The sequence below is a fragment of the Trichomonas vaginalis genome, chromosome V, assembly GCF_026262505.1.
Source record: "Trichomonas vaginalis G3 chromosome V, whole genome shotgun sequence".
NCBI classification, from domain to species: domain Eukaryota; phylum Parabasalia; order Trichomonadida; family Trichomonadidae; genus Trichomonas; species Trichomonas vaginalis.
In genome coordinates, this window is record NC_067207.1 from 22,604,121 (window position 1) to 22,630,480 (window position 26,360).

Genomic DNA, 26,360 nt, shown 5'->3' on the forward strand with positions numbered 1-26,360 from the left:
AAACAGACTAGAGAGGTTAGAAGAAGAACGTCTTATGGACATGCCTTTCAATGTTAGTGAACCGCAAGTTGAAGGACACGACGGCTTTGCCAGATTCTATTGGAAACATGACGAACAATTGCATCCTTTGAGAAGGAAAAAAGGAAAAGGTGAAGACAAACATGCTCCCATGGAAAGAACAAGATATGCATATGAAAAGTACCGTGAAGTTAGAAGTCAAATTACATCTGGTCGAACCTTTACAGTAAACTTTGACGAAGGAAAGAACAAAGAAGGCTTCATGGGAGTACTTGCTGCCATACAAGACGGAAATAAGAAAGGATACAATCTCAGATTGACCATAACAGATTTGGATGGTCACATTTACTATGCACATGGCAATGTCACAACAGCTGCAATGCTTCTTGACGCTTTCAAGACTACAAAGAGAGAACAAATGGTTGACTCCGACTCAGACATTTTGAATGCAATTGAAGGAATTGCAAGTGTCAAGTTCGAATGGTACCAACCTAACCCTCAAGCAGTCAGACAACATGCTGGATACTTCCCGTTCATAAATAAGTCTGACATTGACTTGACAAGGTATGGAATTTACAATTCAATTGAAACAATTGTCAATGAACCTTGTATTCTTACATGTCTCAGGAACTCTGGTCTTGTTACAGAAGAGAAGATGAAGTATCTTGAGTCATGTGTGAAGACAAGGTACATTCTCAGAGGTCAATTGTCAAAAATTGCACCGTTGGCAAATGTCAATATCCGAGTCAACATTCCGACTGAGAAAGGTTCTTCACATGACGACTATGTTGTTGACAAAGACTTACCATGGTTGAAGATTGTAATTGTCCACAACCACTTCATGTTGAACGAAAGTCTTACAAACCCATTGTTCGGAAAAGGCAAGTGCAACATTGTCAGAGCTGTAAACATTCTTTTCGAGAAAGGTTTGTTGGAACCAATTCCAGATGACAAGCTGACAGAAACTTTTGTACCAAAAGACGAAACAAACTTTTCATTGTTAGCAAGACCAAAAGTTGTTCCAGACAAAGTTATAGCACAAAAGAAGTACACTGTTCCAAAAGGAGTTGGATTGTTCGGATACCAACCTGAACCAGAAGAACTTCCAATGAGGTTGCAAGAACTTCAAGATGCTATAAACAAACTTCCATTGAGACATCCAATTGACGTCAAATTGTATTGGAGAGCATCGGAGTTAGGTCAGAAGGTTTTATATGAAACAGGTTGCTTCGACGATGTTTATGAGATAGCAGGCGAAGTTTCTCAGAAGATAAGAGACTCACTTGAATTTCCACGAACTGGACCCATTGGTTGCGACAAGTTCGACTCAAACGAAAAGATATACTATGTCGACCTTAACGCTGCATACATGAGGTTCGTCCAATATATTCCGACTGGAATCCCAAACGAAGATGGTGAGTTCCCAGGAAGGAACTATACAGTTGGAAAAGTCATACAACAACTGTATGATATTAGGAAAGCTTCAAACCCCAAACTTGCAATGACACTCAAATTGCTTATGAATTCGACATGGGGATATTCCATTAAGAAACCTCAAGAGATGAAGAGTAAACATTATGAGAAGGTCGACAACTTTGTTGAAAGGTTCTCCCCTTTTGTTTTGAAGTACGAATTCACTCAAGGTCAAAGTGGCTTAGTAACCACATTAAAACCTATTGTCGAACATTGGTCCTACCCTCAGTTCGCAAAGGCAGTCCTTGACAACTACAACAAATTCTTCTCCGAAGTCAAATCCAAAGTGAAGGTTTACTATGAGAACATTGACGCACTCATGACGAACGAAGAAGGATACAACAAACTCATTGAAATGGGAATGGTCGGTGAAAAGATGGGTCAATTCAAATTGGACAAAATTTTCACCGAAGTTCATGTCCTCTCCAAGCGTAAGTACTGGGGCATACTTGAAGACGGCACAGAAATAAAACATTGCATGAAATAAAAAATTTTTATTCGAATTTGAATCGGACAGGTCGAGTTACACCATTCTTGGTCTCAAACTCATATATAACCTGTTTGTCTGTATTTTCGTCGACTATGGCACGAGACACAAACATTGACCAAACGGACAAAAAGTGTCATTTCGGATGGTCACGCAGCCAATCGCATTCGAGCACTTCGAAGAAGCCTTACGTTCCAAGGGAGAGGGTGTCTGGTGCAAGGGAGAGGTCATGAGACTCTACGAGCAGTACATCCTCAATGCCTGGGAGGACAAATCGTCCTTGGATTGGCAATTCTACCAACTTCTCTGGGACGACCTCCTACGCAACTGGGAGAACGAAAGAGTCCAATTCAAAGGTCGGGAACTAATTTTGCAAATTGACCTTAATTTAACCCACTTAATGAACTAAACACCTAAATTTACTCGGGGTTTCCCCCTAAAATAAAATTTTTTTACTCTTAGAACCACTCGAGGTTCTCCTTACGGTTGTTGAGCTTGTCACCGTCAATGTGTCTGACCCTCGTCTTCTTGTCTGGATTTGGAACCCATTGAATTGCGACAAGCTTGCCCATGGAGATTGAACCGCGATTCCGAAGGTTAAGGTTCAAGTGTCCCAAGTTGTTGAGGACTGGGGTAAGAACCTTGCCTGTCTCCTTGTTGCGGATTTGGTATGGGTAGGGTTGGGAAATTTCGTAAGTGTCATCGGCAACAAGGGTTGCCCATGTAGCGGCTTCAGGAACTTCTTCTTCTTCCTCTTCTTCTTCGTGTTTCTCTTCTTCCTCTTCCTCTTCTTCGTGTTTCTCTTCTTCCTCGACAATTCCTTCTTCAATTCTGTGTTCACGAATTACGGTGTTGGAGGTTCTGTCCTTTCCGAGTACCTTCCAGATGGCGTCTATCTCTTCGAAGAAACGGTAGATGAGTCTGGCAAGGTCTCGGTTCTCTCTCGCGTAAATGCGCAAGGTTTCCGTCAAATCGTTCAGGACTTTCTCATTGGAAGCTTGGTTCATGAGGAACTCACCTTTAAGTCCCTTCATCTCTTCCATAAGACTACTTTGGAGAGTCTTAACGGTGTTTGTCAGATGAGCTTTCAAATTCAAAATTTGAATTTGAACTGGGCGCTTGTCTGGCAACATTGAAAGGACATCTGCCATTGAGTTTGGCTTCGGTGCTTGTTCGGACATCGAAAAAATGAAGTGGTTTGAGAATGACGGTTTTACTTCAAAAAGCTTGTTATGACGGTTAAGTCATACAACAAGTTTAAAATAATATCTTGTTCTTCTTTCTGAACGTTTGTTGTCTCTTCCGATAAAAGTTTCGAACATGAGAACCAAAAAACGTTTTTTGAGATTGCGGAAGAGTTCAGGCAAACGTTCATATTCTGGATATGTTGGGAGCAGTTCAAAACATCTGAGCTGACTTTCGGACAAAATTGGGACAATGTCAGAAAATTCATCTTTGGTCGGACTGCATGAAGGTAAGTCCCTTACATGTAAGTAGCTCTGGTAAAGTCTTCTCATTTCTGCTAACTTTTGGAGTATAGCTTCGTAGTTTAGAAGTTTTAATTTTAAATTGTCTTATTCCACTCTTTACTTCTAAACGGTAAGTATCCATGAGGTCAAGAGTAGCTTTGGTAGCTTTAAGTGGAGCTATTGTTCCTTGACTTCTGCAATTTTGGTTGCAATTGTGGTTTGAGCTCCTTCAAGTTCGCCGTCTATGTCGTTCTCAACGCCTTCAACCATGGCTTGAAACTCTTCATCGGTCCATTGAGATTGGTGTGGGACGAATTTAACTTGCTTCATTCAAAAAATGAAAAAAATGTTTTTACTCAAAGCGTGCCATGTATATGGCTATAAGAAACTTACCAGAAGGCTTCTTCTTCACATGAGTCTTTGGCAACTTGAGTGTTGGTGTTGGAGTTCTTGGGGGAGGTGGCTCTGAAATTTCAAATCTCTCTCGAGCGCAACAAACAGATGTCAGAATAACATTCCCCACTGTCCTTCTTGCCACCATAAATTGTATATTGACCGAACTTGCATTTGCAGGAAGACCGGTCAATACAAGGTTCACAGTTGAAATAGTTGTACACAAACCTGTTGAGTACGAGTGTGAGTAAAAACATAAAAAAAGTGAAGTTAAACGTTAAGGTTTACTGAATTGGTTGGATGTCGCCTTCACAGGTTATGTAGAACGGCTGACCCGAGAAGTGAAGGAGAGACTGAATTGCCAATTTCATATGGGGTAGGGGGTTCTCCTTGTTTGGTATTTTTATCCAAGGACGTTTGTTTAGGAACTTAACAAGAGCTTCTCTTTTGGCGTCCTTTATGCCATCGTAGGCTGTCCCGTCTGGTATTTGAATTGGAATTCCAGTCGAAGTCTCGAGATTCAAGACAGCCCTTCCAGAAATAGCGGTGAACTTGACCTTGGGCTTCATTACCCTGCGCAAGTACTGCTTAACAACTTCATTTATCTCTATAAGGTAAATTGCCTCGTCAAATCCTTCTGGCATTCCGAGTCCTTCCATCCGACAGGAAAATATTTTCCCGACAACTGGAAAAACTTTTCCGGACAAAGGGAAAAATTTTTTCCGACGACAGGAAGAACTCTTCCAGTTGTCCGTCCGTAAACCATTCAAATTTTCGAAAATTGAGAACTTTTTGGTCAAACTTCAGAAAAAGTTTTTCCTTCCGACAGAAAAAGTTTTTCCTTCCGACAGAAAAAGTTTTTCCTTCCGACAGGAAAGGTTTTTCCTTCCGACAGGAAAGGTTTTTCCTTCCGACGGTTAAGCCACAAACAGATGTCCGACGTACCACCAACCGAGCCCATTCCCAAACCAGAGGAACCTAAAGCACCAGCCCCTGCACCTCAGCAACCTCAGTTCCAGCAAGTCCCTCCACCAAATTACTACCAATTTCCACCTCAAGGTTACTACCAATTTCCACTACAAGGCTTCCCGAACTACCCTCCTCAGCCTATGCCTTACTTCCCCAACCCTTGGATGTTTATGCAAAACCCTGCCCCACAATTCCAATCCCAATCGAAGAGAGACCAAGACTTCGAAGAAGGTCTGAACCGCTTACGCAAAGATTATGCTACTGCCCCTATGGAAGACGACAGGCTTTCAGTCTCTTCCCTCAAATCGACCGATTCGACTCGTACCACAGATTCGGTTCGTGACCGTGAAGACTACCTCAAGCAGTCTGAGAGACTCTTCATCCTACAACCATTTACAGTTGGAGCTCTCAAGAACATGCGCAATTACGAAGGTCAGACACCAGCTGGAGACCGTAAAACAGACGTACTCGCAAGAGCAGTCCAACTGGTCAAAACAAAGACCGAGATAGTCGACTTCATTCTTGCAGCTTGCCCATACAAGTAAAAAAATAAACAATTACGAGTTAAACTTTTTATTCTTTCTTTTCTGAGTTGTTTAGAGCTGGTTTCTCTTGTAGGAACCTTTCGTACTCTTCCACGGTCATGTAATTGCGAATTTGGTACGCAATTCCAGGTTCGTTGTTTTTGAACCTTACGTATGTAACGCTTCCATCCTCCTCAGGGAAGTAAGCTGCTAACATCTGACCAAGTTTTCTCGGTGACTCGGAGCTCATTAAAAATGTCACTTTTTAAACGTTAAGTTTTTAGTCTTATTTTACCCTTTGTTTACCCTTTGTTTGTCAATGTAGTATTGGAGTGCAATTTCTCCAAATTCTCTGTGTCGGAGTTCTTCAGCATTTTCCAAGGTGTACCTGGAGAACTCAAAGAAGTTGTCAAGAAGATACTGCCATGCTGCTCTTCTGAGTTCGTCGGTATTTTGGAAGTGTTGCACCTTCGAGTCTTCGGACATGAAAAAATGACACTTTTTCTATTAAACCGTTTTGGCATTTCTCATGAGTGAGTATAGTTCTGCCGAACCATTGGAAGAGAAGAAGTACTCTTGCTGGCAAAAGACAAAAAATAGTTGCCTTAGTTGTCATTGCAATTGTACTCGTAATTGAATTCATTGTACTTCTTCTTCACGTACATAAAAACTCAAGGACGGCATATGCTTTAAGAAGCTACCATCTTACCTAAGACTAAACACTTAGATTTTTCAAGCTTGACTTTTTACAATTTGAATTTTGTCATAAATTTACACCAAATAATGTTTAGGTGAAGAGGTGAGATTTCACCTCTTTTTTCACCTGTTTTTTCACCTCATGAATTTTCATGATTTCATCGTAAATGTTTTGTCGAAACTTCATCGTAATGAGCGTAAATGACCCAAAATAATGTTTAGGTGAAGAGGTGAGATTTCACCTCTTTTTTCACCTGTTTTTTCACCTCATGAATTTTCCCGAAATAAAAAATAAAGTTGGTTTTTTTAAAAAAATATTTTTTTATTTTTATTGTAAGAACATGTTAGCAACTACAGCACCAAACTCGTTAGTTATGAATCCAACATCTATGTTAGTAGAGATGAAAAACTTCATTCCTTCTTCATATACTTTCGAAACAAAAATCCAGAAGATAAAGCAAGAACTTTTAACAAGTAATTTAGACTGTACCGCACAGGATGAAACAAATGAACAGTATCTTTATGAAATGCAGGACATTATTGACCATTTACCCAAATTGCCTGAAATTCAGCAGCAAAAACTCACTATTCCCGAATTTGACGAAATTGAAGTGAAACCAACTGACTCAGTAGAAATAAAGAAGTTCATACGAAAGGTAAACTATGAATTCCTTGGATTTCATTGCAACCACAAAGTCATGGACAAAGATTGCGACATGGTATATAACATCTCTGACATATATAAATCCGAAGAATTTAAGACCTACGACAACTTTGTTTCATTAGTTGCAAAATGTGTTTGGGAAATAAGAGATAAAGATAGTAGGGGTAAGGTATGGAACGAACAAATAAGACCCGCTATGTTCGAGATGAAGAGAGCAATTGACGCCTTAGTTGTTTTAGCAGGTAAGGTTTCAGAATATAACGCAAAATGAACCCGCAATGTTCAAAATGTAAGGCAGCAATTAGGAAATATAACTACTCAGTCAAAGAGATAGAAAGAATGAGAAACGACTATGCAGACTTAAAGAAAGAAGCAGAAAAGCCAGCAGAAGATAAAATGGATATGTTGACATTTCTTAATAAAAACTATCCAACAGCAGAAGATTTCCTTCTATCTGACGTCAAGAAGAAGTATAAAGAAACTTTCGGTATCGTTAAAACATTCGATGTACTGACAGAAGAAATAGAAGCTACGAAATTGTTTAGGATTTCAAATATACATCATACAATTCATGTAAAACGCTTATAAAATAACAGGTGAAAAAAAGAGGTGAAAAAAGAGGTGAAATCTCACCTCTTCACCTAAACATTATTTTTATTGAATTCAGCAACAAAATTCTGAGTAAAATAATTTTTAGGGCTTGTGTCAAACCGTTGAGTTTTCACAAAATTTAAAAAATAACGTTTACCATGTGAAACGCTTATAAAATAACTGAGGTGAAAAAACAGGTGAAAAAAGAGGTGAAATCTCACCTCTTCACCTAAAATATATTTTTGCTGAATTCCGTATGAAATTTCATGAATTTCCTCATATGCTTGCTTCCCTCGAAAAACCGAGAGAAGAACAGCGAGTAGTGAAAAAACCCTGGTCGCCAAAACTCTTTATTTTTCAAGCTTGACTTTTTACAATTTGAACTTTGTTTGCGTAGATATGAATTCTGAAAGAAGTATGAGGGTCTTGTATGACTTTGTACTTCTCCCATAGTTCATGTCTGTCAAACTTACCTGCCATGGACTCTTTCATAAGTTCCATGAAATCGTCTTCGGACAATCCAGGGAAAAGTATGATATCAGTAAGTATTCTTTTAACATCCTTACTTAAACTCTTTGCTGTCTGTACACAAATGACAACAGAGATGTTAAAGTGTCTGAGCTTCTTAAGAATTCGACACATGTCTTGTTCTCTGTTCTTTAACAAAGGATGAGAAGCAAAGTCATCTAAGATAAGAAGACATCTATGAGGGTACGTTTTCCAATCGTAAGATTGCAATTTCTTCGAAATGTATTCTATCTCTTTCTGTTTGTTTCTGAAGTGTTTCTTCTCTAATATTCTCTGCATTTCCTCATTTGGGTCTTTAAACTTCGAATTTATATACTCATTTATAGCATTGTACTTCAAAACTCTTCTTTGGTACTTCTTTATCCAATCTAACAACTCAGAGTCTTTTATACATACTAACTTAGACTTCTTTATAATATCTTTGAACGAATTGACGGTTTGGTCAAATTGACCAGAAGTACTACAAATAACAACTAACTCATAGAATGGGTTCTTCTCATCTAGTTCTTGTTGTTGTGCAGCCATTTTAAGATAAGTGAAAGTCTTACCCGACCCAGGTGGTGCAATTAGACCTGTTATACCATTTTGAGCAAATAGGAACTTGTCATGTATGGGTTTTATCTGAGCATTTTCTAACTTCTCTTGTTCTTGTTTAAAACATTCTCAAATTTCTTGTCAATGTCAGCAAACTTTTTTTCTAACATATTTTTAGAAAAATTAAAAATTTTTATCTTTTAGAAAATGTCTAGCGATTTCGCTATCTATATTCGAGACAAACTTTTTGACAGCAAAACATCTGTCGACCATAAAATCTTACATAGTGTAAACAAGAAAGGTGAATTTGTTCTAAAGTTCTGTTTCTGGAATATGACAAGAACCATAAAACATTACAGAGCAGTCTTAAAATTTGTCAATGACAGACTTGTTGACAGAGATGACGCCGATTGGAAAGATGAAGTCCAACAAAAGTTCTTAGAATGCAAAGAAGACACATGCGCTGTTCTTGAAGATGAAATAGAAAACAGAATAGATGAGCTATTAAAGGACAAAGAACTTTTACATATATGGTTGCGCCAAATTTGACATAACTCCACCAGAGAAGAAGAAGAAGAGAGAAAAAAAGAAAAGAAAGTAGAAGAAGAGAAGAAAGAACCTGAACCAGTTCCAGAGAAAAAGAAATTTGACATGTAAAAATAAAATTTTATTTTTAGAACATTTCTGGGTCAATGTCAATGTTCTCTTCCTCTTTAGGGCAAACACTGGCTTAGACTCTAAAATCTTTTTACCCAACTTACCTTGAACTTCAACTATCTTAGACTCATAATATTCATAGTCGTCTGTTTCTTTGGTTCATAAGGTATAACAAGTTTGTATGCTTTGCCTTCTTTAAGTTTTGAGAACCTTTCTGTCAAAATTTTCTTTGACTGTAACAACCTTCTATGTCTAAGTCTTCAATTTCGCACCATTTTTAGTCACAATAGCAAACTTAACTGGTTCGATGTTCCAAACTTTGTCAAATGTAGACTTTTCAAAATGGTAGAAGTAAACATTCAAATAAGCGAATGGGTCTAGTTCTTCTTTGACTTCTGTCATGTACTTATTTACTGAGATGAATTTCGTCATCTTTTCTATCGGATAAAAAAATATTTTTTTTTAAATTTACTCATAAAAATTTTTCTTTGTATATACGCCGTTCTGAACATCTAAAAGATTTTTGACATTTGCCAAGAATGTTCGTTTAGACGCTGTCATATAACCATATTCTTGACAATATGTTTATATTCATCGTACAATGACCTTTCATCTAAACACTCAAAGTTAGTCTCATCTATAACAGTTCATAACACTCTTGTTTGCTTCTAACAATGTTTGTCTTTCTTCGGTATGTGGAATTTGTCTTGGATTGAACTTAGAAATATCTAATGTCATAAAATATGAGAACAAGTGGTTGTAAAAGTCAGATGTCAAAGTTTCTGCTAAGTCGTCAAAATATTCTGTATCTTGCATATGAGAAATCTGACGTTCTGACAACTACATATCTTCTGTCAGAACTTTCTAACTTCATCGGAACAGGTTGTTTGAAACCATAATGAAATTTGCAACATTTTCACAAACTCTTTGGTCTTTATATTTTCTTTCAACAACTCCAACTTTATCTGTTATAAGACTCTTCAAAGCATCTGAGTTTAAAACTTTTGTTGTATCTATACTTTGAAGTTCATTGCAAACTATAAGTTTCATATTCTCTATTGAGGAGTTAAACTTGCCACAGATGTTTTCTATGTTTGTCATATTAGGGTTCGAATAACCTTCTAACAGTTTGCATAAGATATCTGTAAAGAATGTGTTCTTACCAGTTCCTTGTTTTCCAATTATAATGAGAGCAGTTTCATTTTTAGCACTTGGATGTTGTAAGATGTTTGCAAACCAACATAAGATATACTCATAAACCTTTTCGTTTCCATTGCATATAATTTCTTTGACATGGTCTAACCAAGCTTCTATAATATTTTCTTTCCATTCTACTTGTTCGTATTTATATCCAGTGAAGATAGAATAGAAGTTTGGAGAAGGTGTATAGAACTTTATACCTCGAACTGAAAAATCTTCTAACTTTGACAATAAGATATCCCAAGCATCTAACATCTTCATGCCAACTTGTACGACTTTTATTTTCTTAAGTTTCTGTCTACATTCTTGTTCTGAAACTATTGTTGCTCTTGGTTTGTTAAAGACAACATCCCATTCTTTCATGACATAACATTCTGGGGCAGAGTCAACATAAATGACTAAACGTTTCAAATTCTCGACTGCTTTGTTATAGTCTCTAAATGGACACATATTTCTGAACGCTTGGAAGTCATAAAAATCTGAAACGTCTATTCTGTACATTTTTATAAAAATAAAAAAAAATATTTTTTTATTCTTGAGCTTGTTGTTGCATTTGTTCCATTTGTTGCATTTGTTGTTCTTGAGCTATTTGTTGTTGAAGTTGTTCTTGTAATACAATACTTTCACCAGTTGCATCTTCCAATTCGAAACTTTCTGCCGTCATTGACAAATACATAGGACATAAAAGTTTTACAGGAACAAAGTTTGCGTCAACTAATGTCAACGTTATACTTGCCAAAGTGTTTGAGTTCACTAAGGTTGAAAATTCTGCATTCGAATGAACAATAGGCAAACCAGCAGAGAAAGTATTGTTTATACGCATAAGTATCTTTTGGTCATAGTAGTTTCTGTCGACATTCGAATAACACTTTGAACCTAAGTTTGAAACAATATATAAAATAGGTGTACTTAATGTCAATGGAATAGACATTCCTTGTATGACACCTTTTCCTGTTATAGGAAACTGTTGGTAGTAAAAACCAGATATAAGTTTTGTATTATAGCTCATATCGTTTATACTAAACTCAGTCGGACATCCAAACATAATGAAACCTGCTCTAGTTGCAGCACATGTTACATCCGTCCTTAAAGTATTAAATAAGTCAACAAAACCTGTTGGTGGTATATCTGAGTAAGTATCTTCAAAGGAGTATTTTTTACCATTCACAACAATAAAGTCTTCTGGTGTCAAAAGAGCAAAACAGGCTTTAGTCGTCATCGTGTTTAAGGTCAGTTTACAATATCGTCCTTGAGGACTTTGTAAGTTTGTTGTTATAGAATTATATGACTCAGGGTTTTTAGTCGTAATAGTATAAACCACTATGTCTTCTGCCATTTACTTAGCAACTAAATTTTAATGAAATGTTGTGGTCGTCAAATATTTTTATGACGTCTGGGAAACTATATTTTAAGTTCAACGTTTCACCTCCTTTCATAACGTATATCTTGTCAATGACATTGTATGAAACACCACAGCAAGCAATGTCGGGTTCTATTTCTTTGATGTTTATATCGTCTGCCTCTGTCAAAAGTTTCAATAGTTCTTTCAAAACTTCATGAGGTGCAATGACATATGAGTTCACTTTTACAGGGTTGTGTTCGACCAAGTTTAACATTATACCCAAAGCTTGACAAATCTTCTCCTGAGTTTTAAGTTTGTCTTTAAGTTGTTGGTAGTCGTTTCGAATATCTGCAACAGAACTTAAGTCTCTGCTAACTTCAGGATATGTTGGTTGTTCTTTTACAGGAACAATTGTTATACCATCTTGGTCTTCGTATGGTTTCCCCACTTCAACATCTCTTTCTTTGACATTGACAACAACACTTTGACTGTTTGTTTGAGTTGGTGAATTTAACTTCACATCTGCCATCGCCATTAAACCTTTTGAAACACTCACGCTTCTATTTTTCGGAAATGACATTTTACTTAGAATAAAAAGATGGACGTATTTGAGTATCTCTTCGAATTGAAGCAAAACAAAGTTTACACACACAAACAATACAAGTTCATTGATAGAATAGTTCTTTACACAAACAATGGAAAATGTTATAGAATAGCAGTCTTTGCTGAACCAAAATATTTTCATAAAGCAAAGAAAGTTGGTATAACTGAAATGGTGAAAGTTCTTGACGTTGACAAAAATATAACAACAAAACTGACCGATATTTCTAAAGGTAAGTTTATAATACAATTTTATGTCAAAACTGGCGTACTGTCAATATTTGACGGAGAGAAGTCAGTTCAAGAACAACTTACTGACCTGCTGCCAAAATCTGCTCGATGGAAGCTGTCGTTATACCAATCTGAGGAGCCCCAGCAGGTTTCATCGAACGAATCTTCAAAAGAGCATCTTCCGTGAAAAGTGCTATTGGTTTTGTAAACTTCTTTGCTTTCAATTCATTTGGACCGTCTCTGTCACCAGTATATTGTATTTGAACTGTACCAACAGTTGAAATACCACCCATAAAGTCTTCTGAGTCAGCAAATGGAATGCCAAGCCAAAAGTTTGAACGGTCTCCATTTGTATATTGAGTGTTTTGAGCTCCTGTATGAGTCCATACTTTCACATATGGCATAATAGAACTTTGCATTTCAGGGTTAATGGTTGTTGTGAAGTTGTTGTTAAAGTTCATAGCATCTAATGTCAAGTTGTATGACCTCATATCCTCAACTGTGGAATATTCTTCTCTTGGATAGTATTTGCCATCTATGTTTATATGATATTTAATACCAGGGTTGTAGAAACAAGAATAGTCATTTATAGTTCGTCTGAACAGTACAAACATAGTATCTGCATGTTTCATTGCAGTTGTTAAAGCAATATCTGTTCTTGCACCTGGGTCAGCACTTTGGTTTCCAACTTCACCTGCAAAGTCTTTGACAGATATTTGGTGTATAGGGAACATAAGTGGAACTGCAATATATTTGGCAGCTAAAGCATTTGAAATATCTGGGTCCAACATATAGACTGCAAGTCTGCTTTCTATTCTCTTGCATTCAAACTTTTCGCATGTGAACTTAACTGGGTCCCAAGCAGTTCCAGCAGCATTGAAGTAGTAGTTTACTTCAGTGTTGAGGTTTGAGAAACCAAAGTCTAAGTCAACTTTGTCTTTGCAAAAGTCACAGAACTTGGCTCCACCAGTTCCAGCTACAGTAAGAGTGAATGGGTCTTGTGTTGGTGCAATGACTAAGTTATTTTTGCTTGGAGTAAGTTCGATAGAAATTTTTCCTGCCCAGTTTGGCAAGTATCTTAAAAACCTGAAGATGAGGAAAGATGACAAAGGAACTCTAAGTTTCAATTTTACTTTGGTTACTGCTGCTGCAGTTTGTCCAGAAAGGTCAACATAAACTCCTGGAACGTTAGGGTCAAGTCTTCTTATTTTCTCAATGGTGGCATACTGGTCTGTTTGTTCTCTAGCTTGTGGTTGTACTGAGTTTCTCAAAGCGAACCATTCATAGTTTGCCCATGTTACTGTTTGAACTAAGTCAGAGTTAGAATATATCTTATATCCCATGAAAACTTCTGGAGCATATTGGTATCCGACATAGAAAATTCCATTGCAACCTTTCTTGTCAGACAACTTGGCAGAAGGTTTTATTTCAATGTCTTGTTCCACGTATAAGAAAGAGTTGTCAATAGAAATTATATGAAACCTGTCGCAAGCAATATCTACTGTTGTTGAAGAACCTTCTCCAAACTCACCTACGTTTCCATAAGAAACAGCAGTTGTATATTCGTAAGTTCCAGGAACTATTTCTGACCTTCTAATGGCATTGTCGCATTCGTTATACCATTCGGAAACATTTCCATTCATAGCATCCAAAACTGTTGGCGTTATATTCTGAGCGGCGTACATTTCATATGAGTAAAAATATAGAATAGTTGGATTTATATGTCATAATAGAACCCACTCCGACCAAGCTTTACTTTCTTCCTGACTGAGTTTTTAACTCTTCTTTTTCCTTCATTGCCCTCTGCTTGAAGTTGTTGCATCTTTGCATTATGTTCATCTAGTATGTTGCAAATTTTCCATGTCCTTTTTGCCTTTTGGCTCTGGTCGCCCATCTCAGGTAACCTATATCCTAGAAAGAGTTTGTCATAGTCTGTATTTGAGTCTTCGCGTATTGTTTGCATGACTCTTTCCTGAGTTTCCGGTTCAAGCTCTTCAAACAGTGCCTGTCCATATGGAATATGCTCGTTTCCAAATATATGTTTTTGTAGCCATTCTGGTTTTCTTTCCATGTTACCAACTATATCTTTTGTGAATGGGAAAGCTTTTACCCAATCTTTCAGTCTTGCGTCATTTATTTCTGTAGTTGGTTTTATTTTGTCAAGGAACATGTTTTTCAATACTAACATTTCATTTGGTACTGTCCATTTGAGTTTTCTTAAATATTCATCCCTTCTCAGTTCATTGTCTGCAAAGTAAGTTTTTATGACATTTTGTAAACTTTCGTTTGCAAGGTCATGTACAATAGGTTCTCTTCCTTCTCTCTCCCTAACTTTCTTTCTAAACTCTTCACCAAATATACCATCTCTATGGTTCTGTGTAGTTCTTTGAGATAAATGTTCTAGAACGTCAGGTGTTATATTTCCATCAGCCATGTTCATTTCATACTGGTTCAAAATATCTGCATCTTTCATATCTTTCAATGGCATTAAAGCCGCGCTTAAAATACCAGCTATATCTGGTTCACCATTGACTTCCATTGCGTCTACAACTTCTTGGAATTGTGGTTGTAAGTTTATGAACCACCTATCCGAGTTAGCTTTATGACCCCATCTCATTGTAGTTCCATCGTCTGCAGAAACAAAAGTAGGTTTGTTTCCATCTTGGTTAGGTTCTGAATGAACTTTAAACAATGTTTCATTTCTATATGTTTTCTTGAAATTTAACCTTTTATTTTCACCGAGTTCATCCGAAGATTGAACGTTAAATGCTCGTAAGTAAAAAGGGTTGTTGTATTTGTGTACATTTTTTTTCAGTTTTCCATTCTATGCTGAATATTTTCATCTGGTGTTGGAGTCTTTCGTATGTCGGCAAACATTTTTCGATATTCTTCTACTATGTCAGCCGAATTTTTTTTAGACTCTTGGAAATATTCCATATTCACCTCATGCTCTTGTTGAGGGTCAAGATTTTTCGGCTGTTCCAAATCTTCATCTAGTTCTGTGAGGTTAGTTTCCAAAGGAGTGACTTGTTCGTTTCCTTCAGGCTCTTCTAGCTGTTGTTGCTGAACTATTTCTTCCATGTCTGGTTGTATCTGAACTATTTCTTCCTGTGGAGTTTCTTGTACCTCATCTGCTGGCATTTCATATATTCCGAGACCGTTTTCAACAATTTCCCTATCTACGTCATCCGCATTCATAAGCTTTTGTTCTTTCGTTCCGTCTCTATTTTTTACGCGTTTCATGACGAAAGTTGAATTGTCATTTAGCTCTGACATCAAATATCTCGGAGTAAATTCATCCATGTCATTTGGATGATATGCTATTAAATCATATCCCTTAGCGAGCTTGTATTTTCCAGGTTTGAGATTATATCCGTTTTGGTGCTGAGCCATAAAGCTAAATAGGTTCGGGTCAGTATTTCCATCCTTGAACTTTCCAATAGCTTCTTTATATCTGTCACTAAAGTCAACAGTATCTGGGAAACCACACTCTTCTTTAAGCATTTTTAAGAATTCTTGGTTTCCTTGTTCTCTACTTCTTTTATGTCCTTGCTCTGTTTGTGGTTGTTGTGGTGCAGTGTTTTGAACTGTTGGTTGTGGTGCTGGTTGTGGAGGTGGTTGTTGTGCTGGTTTTGGTGCATGCCTGTGTCTGTGTCCATGTGACGATGTAAATGTGTTAGGTAGTCCTGGTGCAGGTGCTTCTCTTGGAGGGTTTGGTGGTATATAAGTTCCACCAGCTGGCACATATGTTCCATCTGCAGCATAATGTCCTACCTGACTTTTCGTTCTTAAGAAAGCATTTACTAGGTCTTTTTTGGTCTGTTGTAACTCTTTTTCTTGACTTTCCACAACAGTTGCTCTAACGGAGTCATAGGCACTTTGAACTGCCTGTCTCGTTGCTGCATCTGTTATTTTCGTCATATTTTGTGCTACTTCTCTTAACTCTTTGTCGAAACCTTCAGACTTCAGTTTCTTTCCAGATGAGAAGTCGTTCACTAGTTTCACCTTACTATGAAGAGCTTCGAAGGCGTTCTTAAAGTCAGCATTCATTAAAGCTTCATTTGAACTGTCTTCATCCGCTTGTATTTTTGTCCTTATTGACCCTATAAGCTGGGCTGCTTTAGCGTTGGCTTGGGCATCTAACCAGTCATTGTTAGCTTTTATATATTCTGCGCTTTTCATTGCCTTTTGCATGGCTGCGTCGTTATTTTTACTTTCTTGTGCTAAGTTTTCATACTGTACGGTTTGGTTTTGCAACTGTAAAAGTTTTTCTGCCTTTACATTTGCTTCAACTTCTTTTTTATACTCATCGCTATCCATATATGTCTTCAGGGCTTTTTGTTTTATCTCTTCATCTTTCAGTACTTTATATTGAGTAGTATGGTTTTTCAAATTTATGACATCTTGTTCCATTTTTGCTACTTCTGCTGCTTTTTCTGACACTTTTTTCGCATATTCCTCTGTACTTAGTTCTTTCAGTTGTTCTTCTTTCTTCTTTTTCTCTACGTTTAACTCATTGAGTTTCTTTGTGTGTCTGTCATATTCTAGTTTCTTTTCGTTTTCACTTATTTGTTTCTGTATGTCTATGTTTGACTTTTTGACATCTGTTATTTGATTTTTGAGTGAACTCAAATTCATTTGACTTTGAGGGTTATAAGCTGTTCCGTCTGCAGCTCCACCATAGCCTGCCATTTTCGCTAAAAGTGCCGCTCTTAAACCTCCACTCTGTGCACCAATGACTCGGTTTAAAAGCATAGGATTGCTTGACATTTGTTGCAACATAGTGGGGTCATTCAGCATTTGTTGTTGCAACTGTTGTTGTGGTGTCAGTTTTACTATTGGATGTTTCAATGCTCTCTTCCTCTTACGTATATTCTTACGTAGCTTACGTGGCATTTTAAGTGAAGTTAAAAAGCGGTTTTCGACAGATGTTTATATGACACTTTTTGTTCAGCACAAAAAACTACTCGGTCAAAGTGTTGTCAGTTTTGTAAAATAACGGTCCTATCTCATTCTATAAGGGGAAAAGGCTTCTCAAAGTATACTTCCTTGGAACGCCTGTAACTTTTCCTGTAGCGACGATAGACCCTTACTTGTCCGGACAAAGTTATACTATTTTGAGTGTTCTACAAAAAAGTCAACAGCGACGACTCTCAAAAACCGTTGTGTAAAAAGTTTTACCGTTGGACAAAAAAGTATATATAGAAAACAAAAAACGTTTATAGTTCATTCAATATTTGAGATGGAACGGTTTTCCAACGGTAACTATTAAATAAAATAAAAAAATAGAGGGGGTTACCGTTGACGAAAACGGTTTATTTTAAACTTTTCTATGAGTAGTCCGAAAAAAAACAGTTTATTTTTTGTCTAATGGCATTCGCTAGCGTGTTCGCTCCAAATTCACCTGAAGAAATTGCTTGCAAACTTTCAGCACCCACAGGTTTAGAGCCTCAATATCAAACTGCAGCATCTACACATTCTCCAAGCAGAACAGACAATTCGCTCAATCCAAAGCCACTTTCACTACCAAAAACAATACCAAACGAGCTCCGTATTACAAAGAACCACAGCAACGCTGAACTACGCAAAATACTACTCAGATTGTCTGAAGAATACTTCAATTCAAAGCCAGAAGAAAGAGTTCCTGCAACTTTTAACAAAGAATATTGTGAACAACTCAACAAAGTTCTTGCAGACTTTACCAAACTACAAAAAGAAACACCTGACCCATTCGAATTAGGTGACACAATTGTCAACTATTTTCCAACAATAACAAAGATAATGGTTGACAGAACTATATGTCAGCTTATTGAAAGTCTTCCACCCAAAGCTGCAAAAAAAGTCGAACAGTTTTGGGTCGAATTCAAATTAAAGAGTTATGGATATCAGGATGACGAAGAAGAACGTGAGTACGGACAAGAAACAGCAAAATGGCAATGTCTTAGCTCACTCAATCCCAAGTTCAAACCATTATTTTACTCAGACAACAACACAATTCAAGTACGCAAAATTGCTATTCATTTCGTTAACCAAGCAGAAGACATTGAAGAAGGAGACTCTATCTCAGTTTATGTTTGCTACTGCAAGTTTTTCAAGGACGAATTTGGAGGACCAATTCTCATGCATGTCTTCAAGCCACGTCAGCAACTCTACGTTGAAACTGAAATAACACTCATGCATGGAATGTATCTCAAGTTTGAAAGCCAATTGGAAAACACATACAACATTTGGCTTTCATACATTCAGTTCGATACACCAGATGACTTTGATGTTGAAGAAGAAGACTCTACTCAAGAAGATGAACCACAAGACTCAATCCAAGAAGAGTCCTCCGAATTCACACCAGAAGACTAACAATTTTCCGAATAAAAACCTCATTTTTTACTAAACATCTTCGGGGCTAGAAGGCACGAAGTGCCTGGAAGCCCCACTACCTTTTTTTTTTTTTTTTTTTTTTTTTTTTTTTTTTTATTTCCCATTAATTTGATTTAGTTGTTTACAACGTTGAAGAGATAGTCCATTCAAATTTTTGTGGTTGTTTTTTTTTCTTGCCTGTAAGAATTTAATCTTATTTTGATTCGGGATTATAAAATGAACATTTGGTACATGATATAAATTCATTTTAATCCGAGATATAAAAATAACTTTATTATTAATTTTTTCAAATTATATTTCTCTTTTCATCACAGTTACTACCTTTAAATTTTCATATATGATTATAGAAGATTGCATATATTGATGCTCTTATTGCAATTTTCAAGTAATCTGAGCAAAATCAAATTTATTAATAATGAAAATACTGAAATATGGTGAAATTACTTAGATTATTATGTTTGTGGGTACCATGATATCGAAAACATGATTTCCGCACAATTTAAATTTTTATCTGATCAATATTTGAATGTGATCGATGTATTTGATTAGAAATAGCATATTGTAATCCTCTTCCTGAATTCAAGGAATAATTTAGAGTTTTTTTTTTCATTTTGCTCTCCATTGTATTCGAGATTCAATTATTAATTAAGAACTGATGCATAGTATAAACATAAAATGAATGAAAGGTGATTTTACGTCTCATATTTTAAATTTATCATGATTTAAGATTTCAGAAGCGCATTAGAATATACTAACACTATATTATAGTTTATTTCATTTATTGGATACCAATGTGGAAGATGTAAGTTGAACGACTTCACTTCATGGTGATAATTATTATGTCTTGATTATTTTTATAAAATAAATGAAACAACAAACTTGTAAATTTAATTATATTGAAAAATGAATATATTAATGAAAATTTTAAAATGTTTAAGTGAAATCCGAAAATAAATCTTGATGAAATTAAACGAGGAAGTCAGTATGAAGAATTTCATCATCGCTATCCGATTGTGATGCTTTATGTTTCTTAACAGCAATAACAGAAACGATGATGATTATAAGAAGAAGGGCACCACCTGCAGCAGCACCAATAATAATCCAGTTCTTCTTGCTAAGGCCACCAAATATTTTGCCAGAGCTTGCATTGTTATCTCCTCCTTTATCACTTGATTTAGTATCCTCTTCTTCAACTGCTGGGTTTCCTTTTTCCGGGCTACCTGACTCAATTTCCGACTTAATAGTAGGGTCAGGTTCTTCTGTAACTGTTGATACACTACTTTCTATTTGAGTCTTTTGAGTTGGAAGATTTGGTGTTGGTGTCTTTGGTGTTGGTGTGTGTGGAGTGGGTGTCTTTGGTGTTGGTGTCTGTGGAGTTGGAGTGTTTGGAGTTGGTGTCTGAGGTGTAGGTGTGGGTGTTGCTGGAGGAGGAACATCAACAAGTTGCTTTGTATAATTAAGGAATGGATCGTTTCTGAAATGCATCTCATAAAGTTTCATTGTTCTGCAAAATCTTTCTGGATCAGGACACCAAATAGTTCTAGGATGATATCTATCAATTGCGGCATTAAGCCTTTGGCCCACATTTGATTTGTCACATGTAAGTCTATAATATCCTCTTTCCTTTTTCACATCATAAGTAAAACTTTCATAGCCATTGCATTGATAGGTGGAGCACTGAAGGCCGTAATATGTTGAAGGAATTGCAGCTTCTCCTCTTGGACAGACGTTATTAGGGTAAATAAACTTCATATAATCGAAAACAGCAGAATCACTAATGGTGATATAATTGTTTGGATTATAGAATGATTTTGCATCGCAATAACTGTGTCCGGGACATGATGGTGGTCCGACATGCTTGGCGGGGCCCCAAAACTTAAAGTCAAATCCGGTATAAGGCAAAGTATCTCTCTGGTTTCCATTCCAAATGTAGAGTTCTGGAAATACTCTTTGTGGTGGACCGAGGGCGAAATCCTTGATAGGATTGCCATCAATTGATTCTGGATGTCCCCAAACAAGAGGTTGACCCATGCGCCAATCAACTTTGTAGTTTCCGGTATCTTGAAGAATTGCCATTGATGCATCAGTTAATCTATTGAAAGATCCTGATTCTGTTTGAATTGTCTGGCCTGTCATCAGCTCCGTCATATATACTCTTCCTTCTAAGTGGCTGCCAGCAGTTCCACCACCACATGCATCTTCAATTTCGATACCAGATGGGCAACTTCCGTCGTCTCCTTGGAATGTTTCGACTCCAAATTGTTTAACTGCAAAATTGTGAGCATATGGTGTAACTAGGAAGTTAAAATACCTACCGTATTTCGTAAATGAACAGGTTATTTGATTATGCCTAGTTGTTGATTCATAGGGATGATAGTTATAAAACTGACCGCCTTCAATTCCCAGAGCATGGAAAATTTCATGGATACAAACATAGAAAAATTCATTATCATTAGAGTTTTCATCTTGTGCACTTGCAGGTATTTTTCTTGCATTAATCAAAACGATTCCAGCTAAAGGTCGAGAATATATATCATCATGAACATTAGATCCAGCTTCTGCTACTATACCGTTTACACCATATGTCCTAACCATGATGCCCATATATAAGTCGGTGTTTGTAACTCGGTATGGAAGACGATAATTAGTATCACCTCCAAAATTTTGGACATCTATTGGTTTTGTATTCGGAATTACTTTCAATAATCTCTGAAGGAAATTCCTAACATTCTCCATTGTCTGTTTTACTACATTTATTTTCGCATCTGTGAGAACATCTTCACTAGAGCAAGAACTTGAACTATAACACGTCTTACCATCATCAATTGTTTTATCCATATAGCGGTAATCGAATGTAATTCGAATGTTTTCCCAGGTCGGGGATTTAAGTGAACGCTTGGAATACGCTTTTGCAGAATATCGGGGGATGTTCTTCATGAATTGATCATGTGTGCAGTTGTGGATACTAATACTTATCAGGAACAAAATCATTTTAATAGTTTGAATTGAATTCAAAATCAATTCATTTTATTCTAAAATAGTAGAGAAAGAAATTTTATAAATAAAAACGTCCAACGACAAAAAACTTAATTGAATACATTTGAATTTGAAATAAAATCGGACTTACATAAAACAACTTCTTTGAATCAAACATAATAAGTGTCATAATAAAGTTTAATTCAAATACTTTGCAATAAACTTCACAAAATGATATTGTTTATTGAATGCATGTCGCGATTACTTTCAAAAAATTAATGTATTCCGTTATTACATATACTTTTATCATATTAAAATTTTTTGAATAATAAAATCGATCATTTTAAAAATTGATATCTCAGAAGAAACTCTTTTCTGCCTTAGTTGTTAATAATTACGATTAAGTTGATGAAGAACGTTGAGATATATTGAAAGAAAATGTAATATGTAAACTTTTCAAAATTCTGATAATGATTTTCATGTTTTCTCCTTGAAAACGATAAATCATATTTGATTCGGGTTTATAAATCCAACTTCGAAAGTACAATATTTTTAATATTTAAATAAAAAGTTATTAGAAAACATATTGTTGGGGCATTTTCTTAGGAGAGGGTAAATTTGAATACCATTCAAAAGTAAAAATTCACAATTTGTTCGATTTGGACATATAATCTATTATTATATATAATGTAATTAAGAAAAAAAATAAAATGACCTGCATATATTAATTATTTAGATTGCAAGATTCAAAAAAGCTATTAAAATTAGAGACTAAATAAATAGCGAATTGATTCATATGGATTTATGTAATTGTGAACATTAAAAGAGTTTATTTATTGATCTAATAAAAAAAGATAAAATATTAATGAGAAAATTGAAAGAATAGAGTGTCCCATTCACTCGTGTTGGTCGCAATGTATCATTCTGGGAGACATTGCCTCTGCATGTCTCCCACAATGGCACAATGTTCCTTGGAGAAAGACCTGGAAGGGGGTCCTTTCTCAAGGTCAGGGCCCCTTCTAGTCTTTCTGGTCCTGGAAGGAGCGCTTCTGACTGGTCTGTGCGCTGCTTCCAGGAAGAACATGAGATTGCGCCAATAAGCTCCTATCAACATATTTTGACTAAAAATATAAAGTATCCTTTTGTGATTTAACGAATAGCTCAATTTTAAAATAGATTTGATTCTAATAATAAATTGAATGAGTTTCGCTTACGTTTAGAATTTAATGATTTATATGATTTTTTCGTTCACAGAAGAGTCATTGATATCCAATATCAAAAAAACAGCAAAGACACACCATAATAAATGATATTGAAGCTAAATATTACATATTTCAACATATCTAAAAAATTATTATAAGATTAGATCGGGGTATTATTATTGTCGTCTGGCGGTTTTAGACGACAATGCGAATTTTCAAATAATAGGATTTTTAGCCAGATAAAGAGCTACTCCATATATCATGCGTGTTTGCATACTATATACATAGATGGAATTGATGTTCTTCCTTTATTTAGGTACCGAAACATGCTTGAAAAATCTATTTTTTAGACGACAATGATAATTTTGTCACTTTTCCAGACGACAATAATAATTTGTCACCTTTTTAGACGACAATAATAATTTTGTCACTTTTCCAGACGACAATAAAACATCCTCGATTAGATCTCATGCAATGCCGAGCAGTTTCCTAAAGCATAATTACTTATTTATACAGAATCAATTATATAATATTCACATTGCAAATTATATACATTCTCACGAAGCAACATGAAATAAACTGTCCGAATTTGAATTCAAATAGAGATCTACTTCAAAAGGATTCTTACAATATGTAATCTCGATGTTGATCACTGGAATACAAGGGATGCACGTAATTTACAAATTGTTGCAAAAATAGTAGTGCAACAAAAATTTTATTTTTAGCTTGTCACTTGATATATAACAATTGCAAAAACTCAATCAAAAATAGGATTTGAACAACTTTTTAAAATTGTGAGAAAAATTCTATCGGCACATTCTATTCAATTTTAAAGTATTTCTTTCATATTCCAATCGATTATTCAATATTTGCCAATCACAAATTTTAGTTCAAAATTCAAAAAATCCCTAATTTTAATTTCAGATGAAATCTCGCAAAAATAACATTGTTTTAACCATATAAATATATATTTTATATATTGTATAGTGATTTTTTAATATTTTTATGAGTAAAATCGAGAGTGAGGAAATGTGGACTACAAAAAACGATAGAAATGAATAGTTTACATGGGAATTCAATACTTACAAGTATTCAATGTCACTTTTGTGCTCGAGATTTTGACTCTAGTATATTTTTTGAAAACAATTTTAACTTTTCACATCATATTTGAACTTTGAGATGCACCAATTAGTTACTTAAAGATTGCTGGACGAATGATTAATGATTTGACTCTGATCTTTAAACTTTTAATTCATGAATTCCAAAATCTTAGTTTATTTGAACAAATTTACTTAATTGTTATTTCAAAAATTGAAATCACATCGATATTCATCATTGAAATTGTAAAATTGCATAGCTATAAAAAAAATTAGCGATTATTGTAATAACAACACAACGTATTTATATCGAATCATTTCATTTTACAAAACTTTTTCATTGCTCTTTCATTATATTTTGACTTAATTATATCAAAAAATTTTCAAGTTTTAAATTTCATAAAAAACAGAAGGTTTTTATATAACAATAAGATAGTATAAATAAAATAACAACAAAATCTCTATATTTTTTCGCAAAATAGATCATACAACGATGAATTGACATTACACGTTTCAAGAATCGATCTTTTTTTGATTTGAATTAAAGCAGAAGAATACAAAATATGGCCTCTATCATTTAGAACACTATTTCTAATTCTCTTATCATTAACAAGCGTCAAAGCACCAACTTTCATCCAATACCCGAATAAATCAGAATATTGTCGATTGTCATCACTTTTAGTTTTATGTTTTGTTCCAGTAAATCCATTTTCTCTTTGTTGCTCATCAAGAACAGTTCTTATACATTTAGTTACATTTTCTGTTAATCCTTTTCGCATCAAAATACCAAGGAATGTTCCATCAAAAGCAAATCTTTTATCTCCTAATATTCCGGAACAATCTTCATAGAATTTTTCTGCCAATTCAAATTGCCTCGTGATCGAGTTATAAAAGAAATCAACATCTGTGGAAGTAATTCGCGATGCTCCATCTAAAACAGGAACAAGTCCAGGATCATGGCTACCAAGATATAACTGTATAACTTCCTTTGTTTTGTTGATGGCAAAAGCACTAAAATTCGTTGGATATAATGAATGAGAAATTCCAAGATTTTGATAAAAAGGAGCAGTAAAACCATCCAATTGACGCATAACTGTGCCATTAAGACCACGAGGAATGGTTAAGATAGAATAGTAGAATACACCTCTTTGACGTGGTAACGCTTTCAAAATACTTTGATAATAATTTAAATATAACGGATTTCTCGTGATATGGTAAAGTGCAATAATTTCTGGTAATCCAGCTGATATGTCTTGAAGTGCTGTACCGTTTACCCACATTCTTTCTTTAAATTGTTTCGTTTTATAATTATGATATGGCTTAGGATATTTAAAATCGGAATCAATAGCTATAGCATTGATTGCACATGTCTGGGCATGATGTAAATACATTTCATCGGCCGTTAATAAGTAGATTCCTATGAAGGATCCGATTAATCGCGAAAACATTTCATGCCTGTTAACCCATTCGAGTTGATTACAGTCAAAATTTAAACGTATATAGTTTCTGGCTTCATTGTATAAATCTGTTTGGTTCATTAAGTATAATGTTTCTAAAGATTCAACTATTGTTGCATGTAATCCATAAGAATCAATACATTTTATAGGATTAATCATCATTTCGTCATGATCTTTGCAATGTTTAGAAAACTTTTCATATCCGAATCTTAATTTTTTTGTTAGATACGTATAAAATTCATTATTTGTATCAATAGATCTATTCCAAGGTAATGGAACGTTCTTAAATGCAGAATGTGGCGAAGGATCTGGAAAGAATCTAATTATTACTAAATGTAGAACGGCAAATAGAATACCAGCACAAATAATATTATTAAATATTTGTTTTGGTTCTGTTTTTCGTATTGTTTTGATTATTTCCTTCACATCGCGTAAACTCATAAAACTCTGCATAAAAAATTTGAAATGATATTCTCTGAAATTCAACGATTTAATATATCTAATGAAAGCAAAAGATTCCTCAAGTTTTCATTTATCAGATGGATCACGTTTTAAGATAACTATTAAAGGATCACTTATATGGCAACAAATAATAAAAAAAATTTGATGCCTAGTTTCTATACATATATAGTACATAAGCAGAGTAGTGATTATTTGGTGAATTTTATTCTCCAAATTATTACAGATCAAAAGATAAAAAACTTATCCAAAGATAATTGGTAGGTGAAAGATATAAGAAAATCTTTGTTTTTAGCTCAAAATTAAGAATATTTTTTTGATTCCGATAAAAAAGTAAAAAATGCTGTAAATATTAAGAAAACAAAATTATATAATGATACTTAGGTAAGTGTAACCTATGTTCAAATTAATTGCTGAA

At 35.2% G+C, this 26,360-nt stretch overlaps 15 protein-coding genes and 5 pseudogenes across 20 annotated transcripts, besides 1 other annotated feature; 5 read left to right on the forward strand and 15 right to left on the reverse strand.

Annotated features, from left to right (window-relative positions):
* Positions 1 to 18,841: part of a mobile genetic element that runs on past the window's edge.
* On the forward strand, positions 2,124 to 2,387 carry TVAGG3_0384710 (uncharacterized protein; the record flags this gene model as incomplete). Its single annotated transcript, XM_051232178.1, has 1 exon — positions 2,124 to 2,387. One exon carries the CDS (start codon positions 2,124 to 2,126, stop codon positions 2,385 to 2,387), a length of 264 nt encoding a protein of 87 aa, XP_051101908.1.
* On the reverse strand, positions 2,437 to 3,159 carry TVAGG3_0384720 (HNH endonuclease family; the record flags this gene model as incomplete). Its single annotated transcript, XM_001285951.2, has 1 exon — positions 2,437 to 3,159. The coding sequence occupies one exon, from the start codon at positions 3,157 to 3,159 to the stop codon at positions 2,437 to 2,439; it is 723 nt and encodes a 240-aa protein (XP_001285952.2).
* Positions 3,800 to 4,097, reverse strand: TVAGG3_0384730 (annotated as a pseudogene). Its single transcript has one exon. A coding segment is annotated over exon 1 (298 nt).
* Positions 4,125 to 4,499, reverse strand: TVAGG3_0384740 (uncharacterized protein; the record flags this gene model as incomplete). Its single annotated transcript, XM_051232179.1, has 1 exon — positions 4,125 to 4,499. The coding sequence occupies one exon, from the start codon at positions 4,497 to 4,499 to the stop codon at positions 4,125 to 4,127; it is 375 nt and encodes a 124-aa protein (XP_051101909.1).
* On the forward strand, positions 4,773 to 5,354 carry TVAGG3_0384750 (uncharacterized protein; the record flags this gene model as incomplete). Its single annotated transcript, XM_001323938.2, has 1 exon — positions 4,773 to 5,354. One exon carries the CDS (start codon positions 4,773 to 4,775, stop codon positions 5,352 to 5,354), a length of 582 nt encoding a protein of 193 aa, XP_001323973.2.
* On the reverse strand, positions 5,383 to 5,583 carry TVAGG3_0384760 (uncharacterized protein; the record flags this gene model as incomplete). The annotated part of the gene is made up of 1 exon (XM_051232180.1): positions 5,383 to 5,583. One exon carries the CDS (start codon positions 5,581 to 5,583, stop codon positions 5,383 to 5,385), a length of 201 nt encoding a protein of 66 aa, XP_051101910.1.
* Positions 5,625 to 5,819, reverse strand: TVAGG3_0384770 (uncharacterized protein; the record flags this gene model as incomplete). The annotated part of the gene is made up of 1 exon (XM_051232181.1): positions 5,625 to 5,819. One exon carries the CDS (start codon positions 5,817 to 5,819, stop codon positions 5,625 to 5,627), a length of 195 nt encoding a protein of 64 aa, XP_051101911.1.
* Positions 6,371 to 7,281, forward strand: TVAGG3_0384780 (annotated as a pseudogene). The gene has a single exon. A coding segment is annotated over exon 1 (911 nt).
* On the reverse strand, positions 7,642 to 8,025 carry TVAGG3_0384790 (protein of unknown function, DUF4106 family; the record flags this gene model as incomplete). The annotated part of the gene is made up of 1 exon (XM_001324254.2): positions 7,642 to 8,025. A coding segment is annotated over one exon (384 nt), but the record flags the coding sequence as incomplete, so codon positions are not given.
* Positions 8,554 to 9,003, forward strand: TVAGG3_0384800 (annotated as a pseudogene). The gene has a single exon. A coding segment is annotated over exon 1 (450 nt).
* Positions 9,020 to 9,435, reverse strand: TVAGG3_0384810 (annotated as a pseudogene). Its single transcript has one exon. A coding segment is annotated over exon 1 (416 nt).
* On the reverse strand, positions 9,950 to 10,704 carry TVAGG3_0384820 (uncharacterized protein; the record flags this gene model as incomplete). The annotated part of the gene is made up of 1 exon (XM_051232182.1): positions 9,950 to 10,704. A coding segment is annotated over one exon (755 nt), but the record flags the coding sequence as incomplete, so codon positions are not given.
* Positions 10,733 to 11,539, reverse strand: TVAGG3_0384830 (uncharacterized protein; the record flags this gene model as incomplete). Its single annotated transcript, XM_051232183.1, has 1 exon — positions 10,733 to 11,539. The coding sequence occupies one exon, from the start codon at positions 11,537 to 11,539 to the stop codon at positions 10,733 to 10,735; it is 807 nt and encodes a 268-aa protein (XP_051101913.1).
* On the reverse strand, positions 11,544 to 12,080 carry TVAGG3_0384840 (protein of unknown function, DUF4106 family; the record flags this gene model as incomplete). Its single annotated transcript, XM_051232184.1, has 1 exon — positions 11,544 to 12,080. One exon carries the CDS (start codon positions 12,078 to 12,080, stop codon positions 11,544 to 11,546), a length of 537 nt encoding a protein of 178 aa, XP_051101914.1.
* Positions 12,457 to 14,061, reverse strand: TVAGG3_0384850 (protein of unknown function, DUF4106 family; the record flags this gene model as incomplete). Its single annotated transcript, XM_051232185.1, has 1 exon — positions 12,457 to 14,061. One exon carries the CDS (start codon positions 14,059 to 14,061, stop codon positions 12,457 to 12,459), a length of 1,605 nt encoding a protein of 534 aa, XP_051101915.1.
* Positions 14,094 to 16,558, reverse strand: TVAGG3_0384860 (annotated as a pseudogene). Its single transcript has one exon. A coding segment is annotated over exon 1 (2,465 nt).
* Positions 16,689 to 17,272, reverse strand: TVAGG3_0384870 (protein of unknown function, DUF4106 family; the record flags this gene model as incomplete). The annotated part of the gene is made up of 1 exon (XM_051232186.1): positions 16,689 to 17,272. A coding segment is annotated over one exon (584 nt), but the record flags the coding sequence as incomplete, so codon positions are not given.
* TVAGG3_0384880 (uncharacterized protein) lies at positions 18,314 to 18,730 on the forward strand (the record flags this gene model as incomplete). Its single annotated transcript, XM_001329550.2, has 1 exon — positions 18,314 to 18,730. A coding segment is annotated over one exon (417 nt), but the record flags the coding sequence as incomplete, so codon positions are not given.
* An 876-nt stretch (positions 18,842 to 19,717) lies between the features above and the next one.
* TVAGG3_0384890 (regulation of choline O-acetyltransferase protein) lies at positions 19,718 to 21,742 on the reverse strand (the record flags this gene model as incomplete). Its single annotated transcript, XM_001329551.1, has 1 exon — positions 19,718 to 21,742. The coding sequence occupies one exon, from the start codon at positions 21,740 to 21,742 to the stop codon at positions 19,718 to 19,720; it is 2,025 nt and encodes a 674-aa protein (XP_001329586.1).
* Positions 21,743 to 24,447: 2,705 nt separating this feature from the next.
* On the reverse strand, positions 24,448 to 25,936 carry TVAGG3_0384900 (mannosyl-oligosaccharide 1,2-alpha-mannosidase protein; the record flags this gene model as incomplete). Its single annotated transcript, XM_001329552.1, has 1 exon — positions 24,488 to 25,936. The coding sequence occupies one exon, from the start codon at positions 25,934 to 25,936 to the stop codon at positions 24,488 to 24,490; it is 1,449 nt and encodes a 482-aa protein (XP_001329587.1).
* Positions 25,937 to 26,360: the final 424 nt, after the last annotated feature.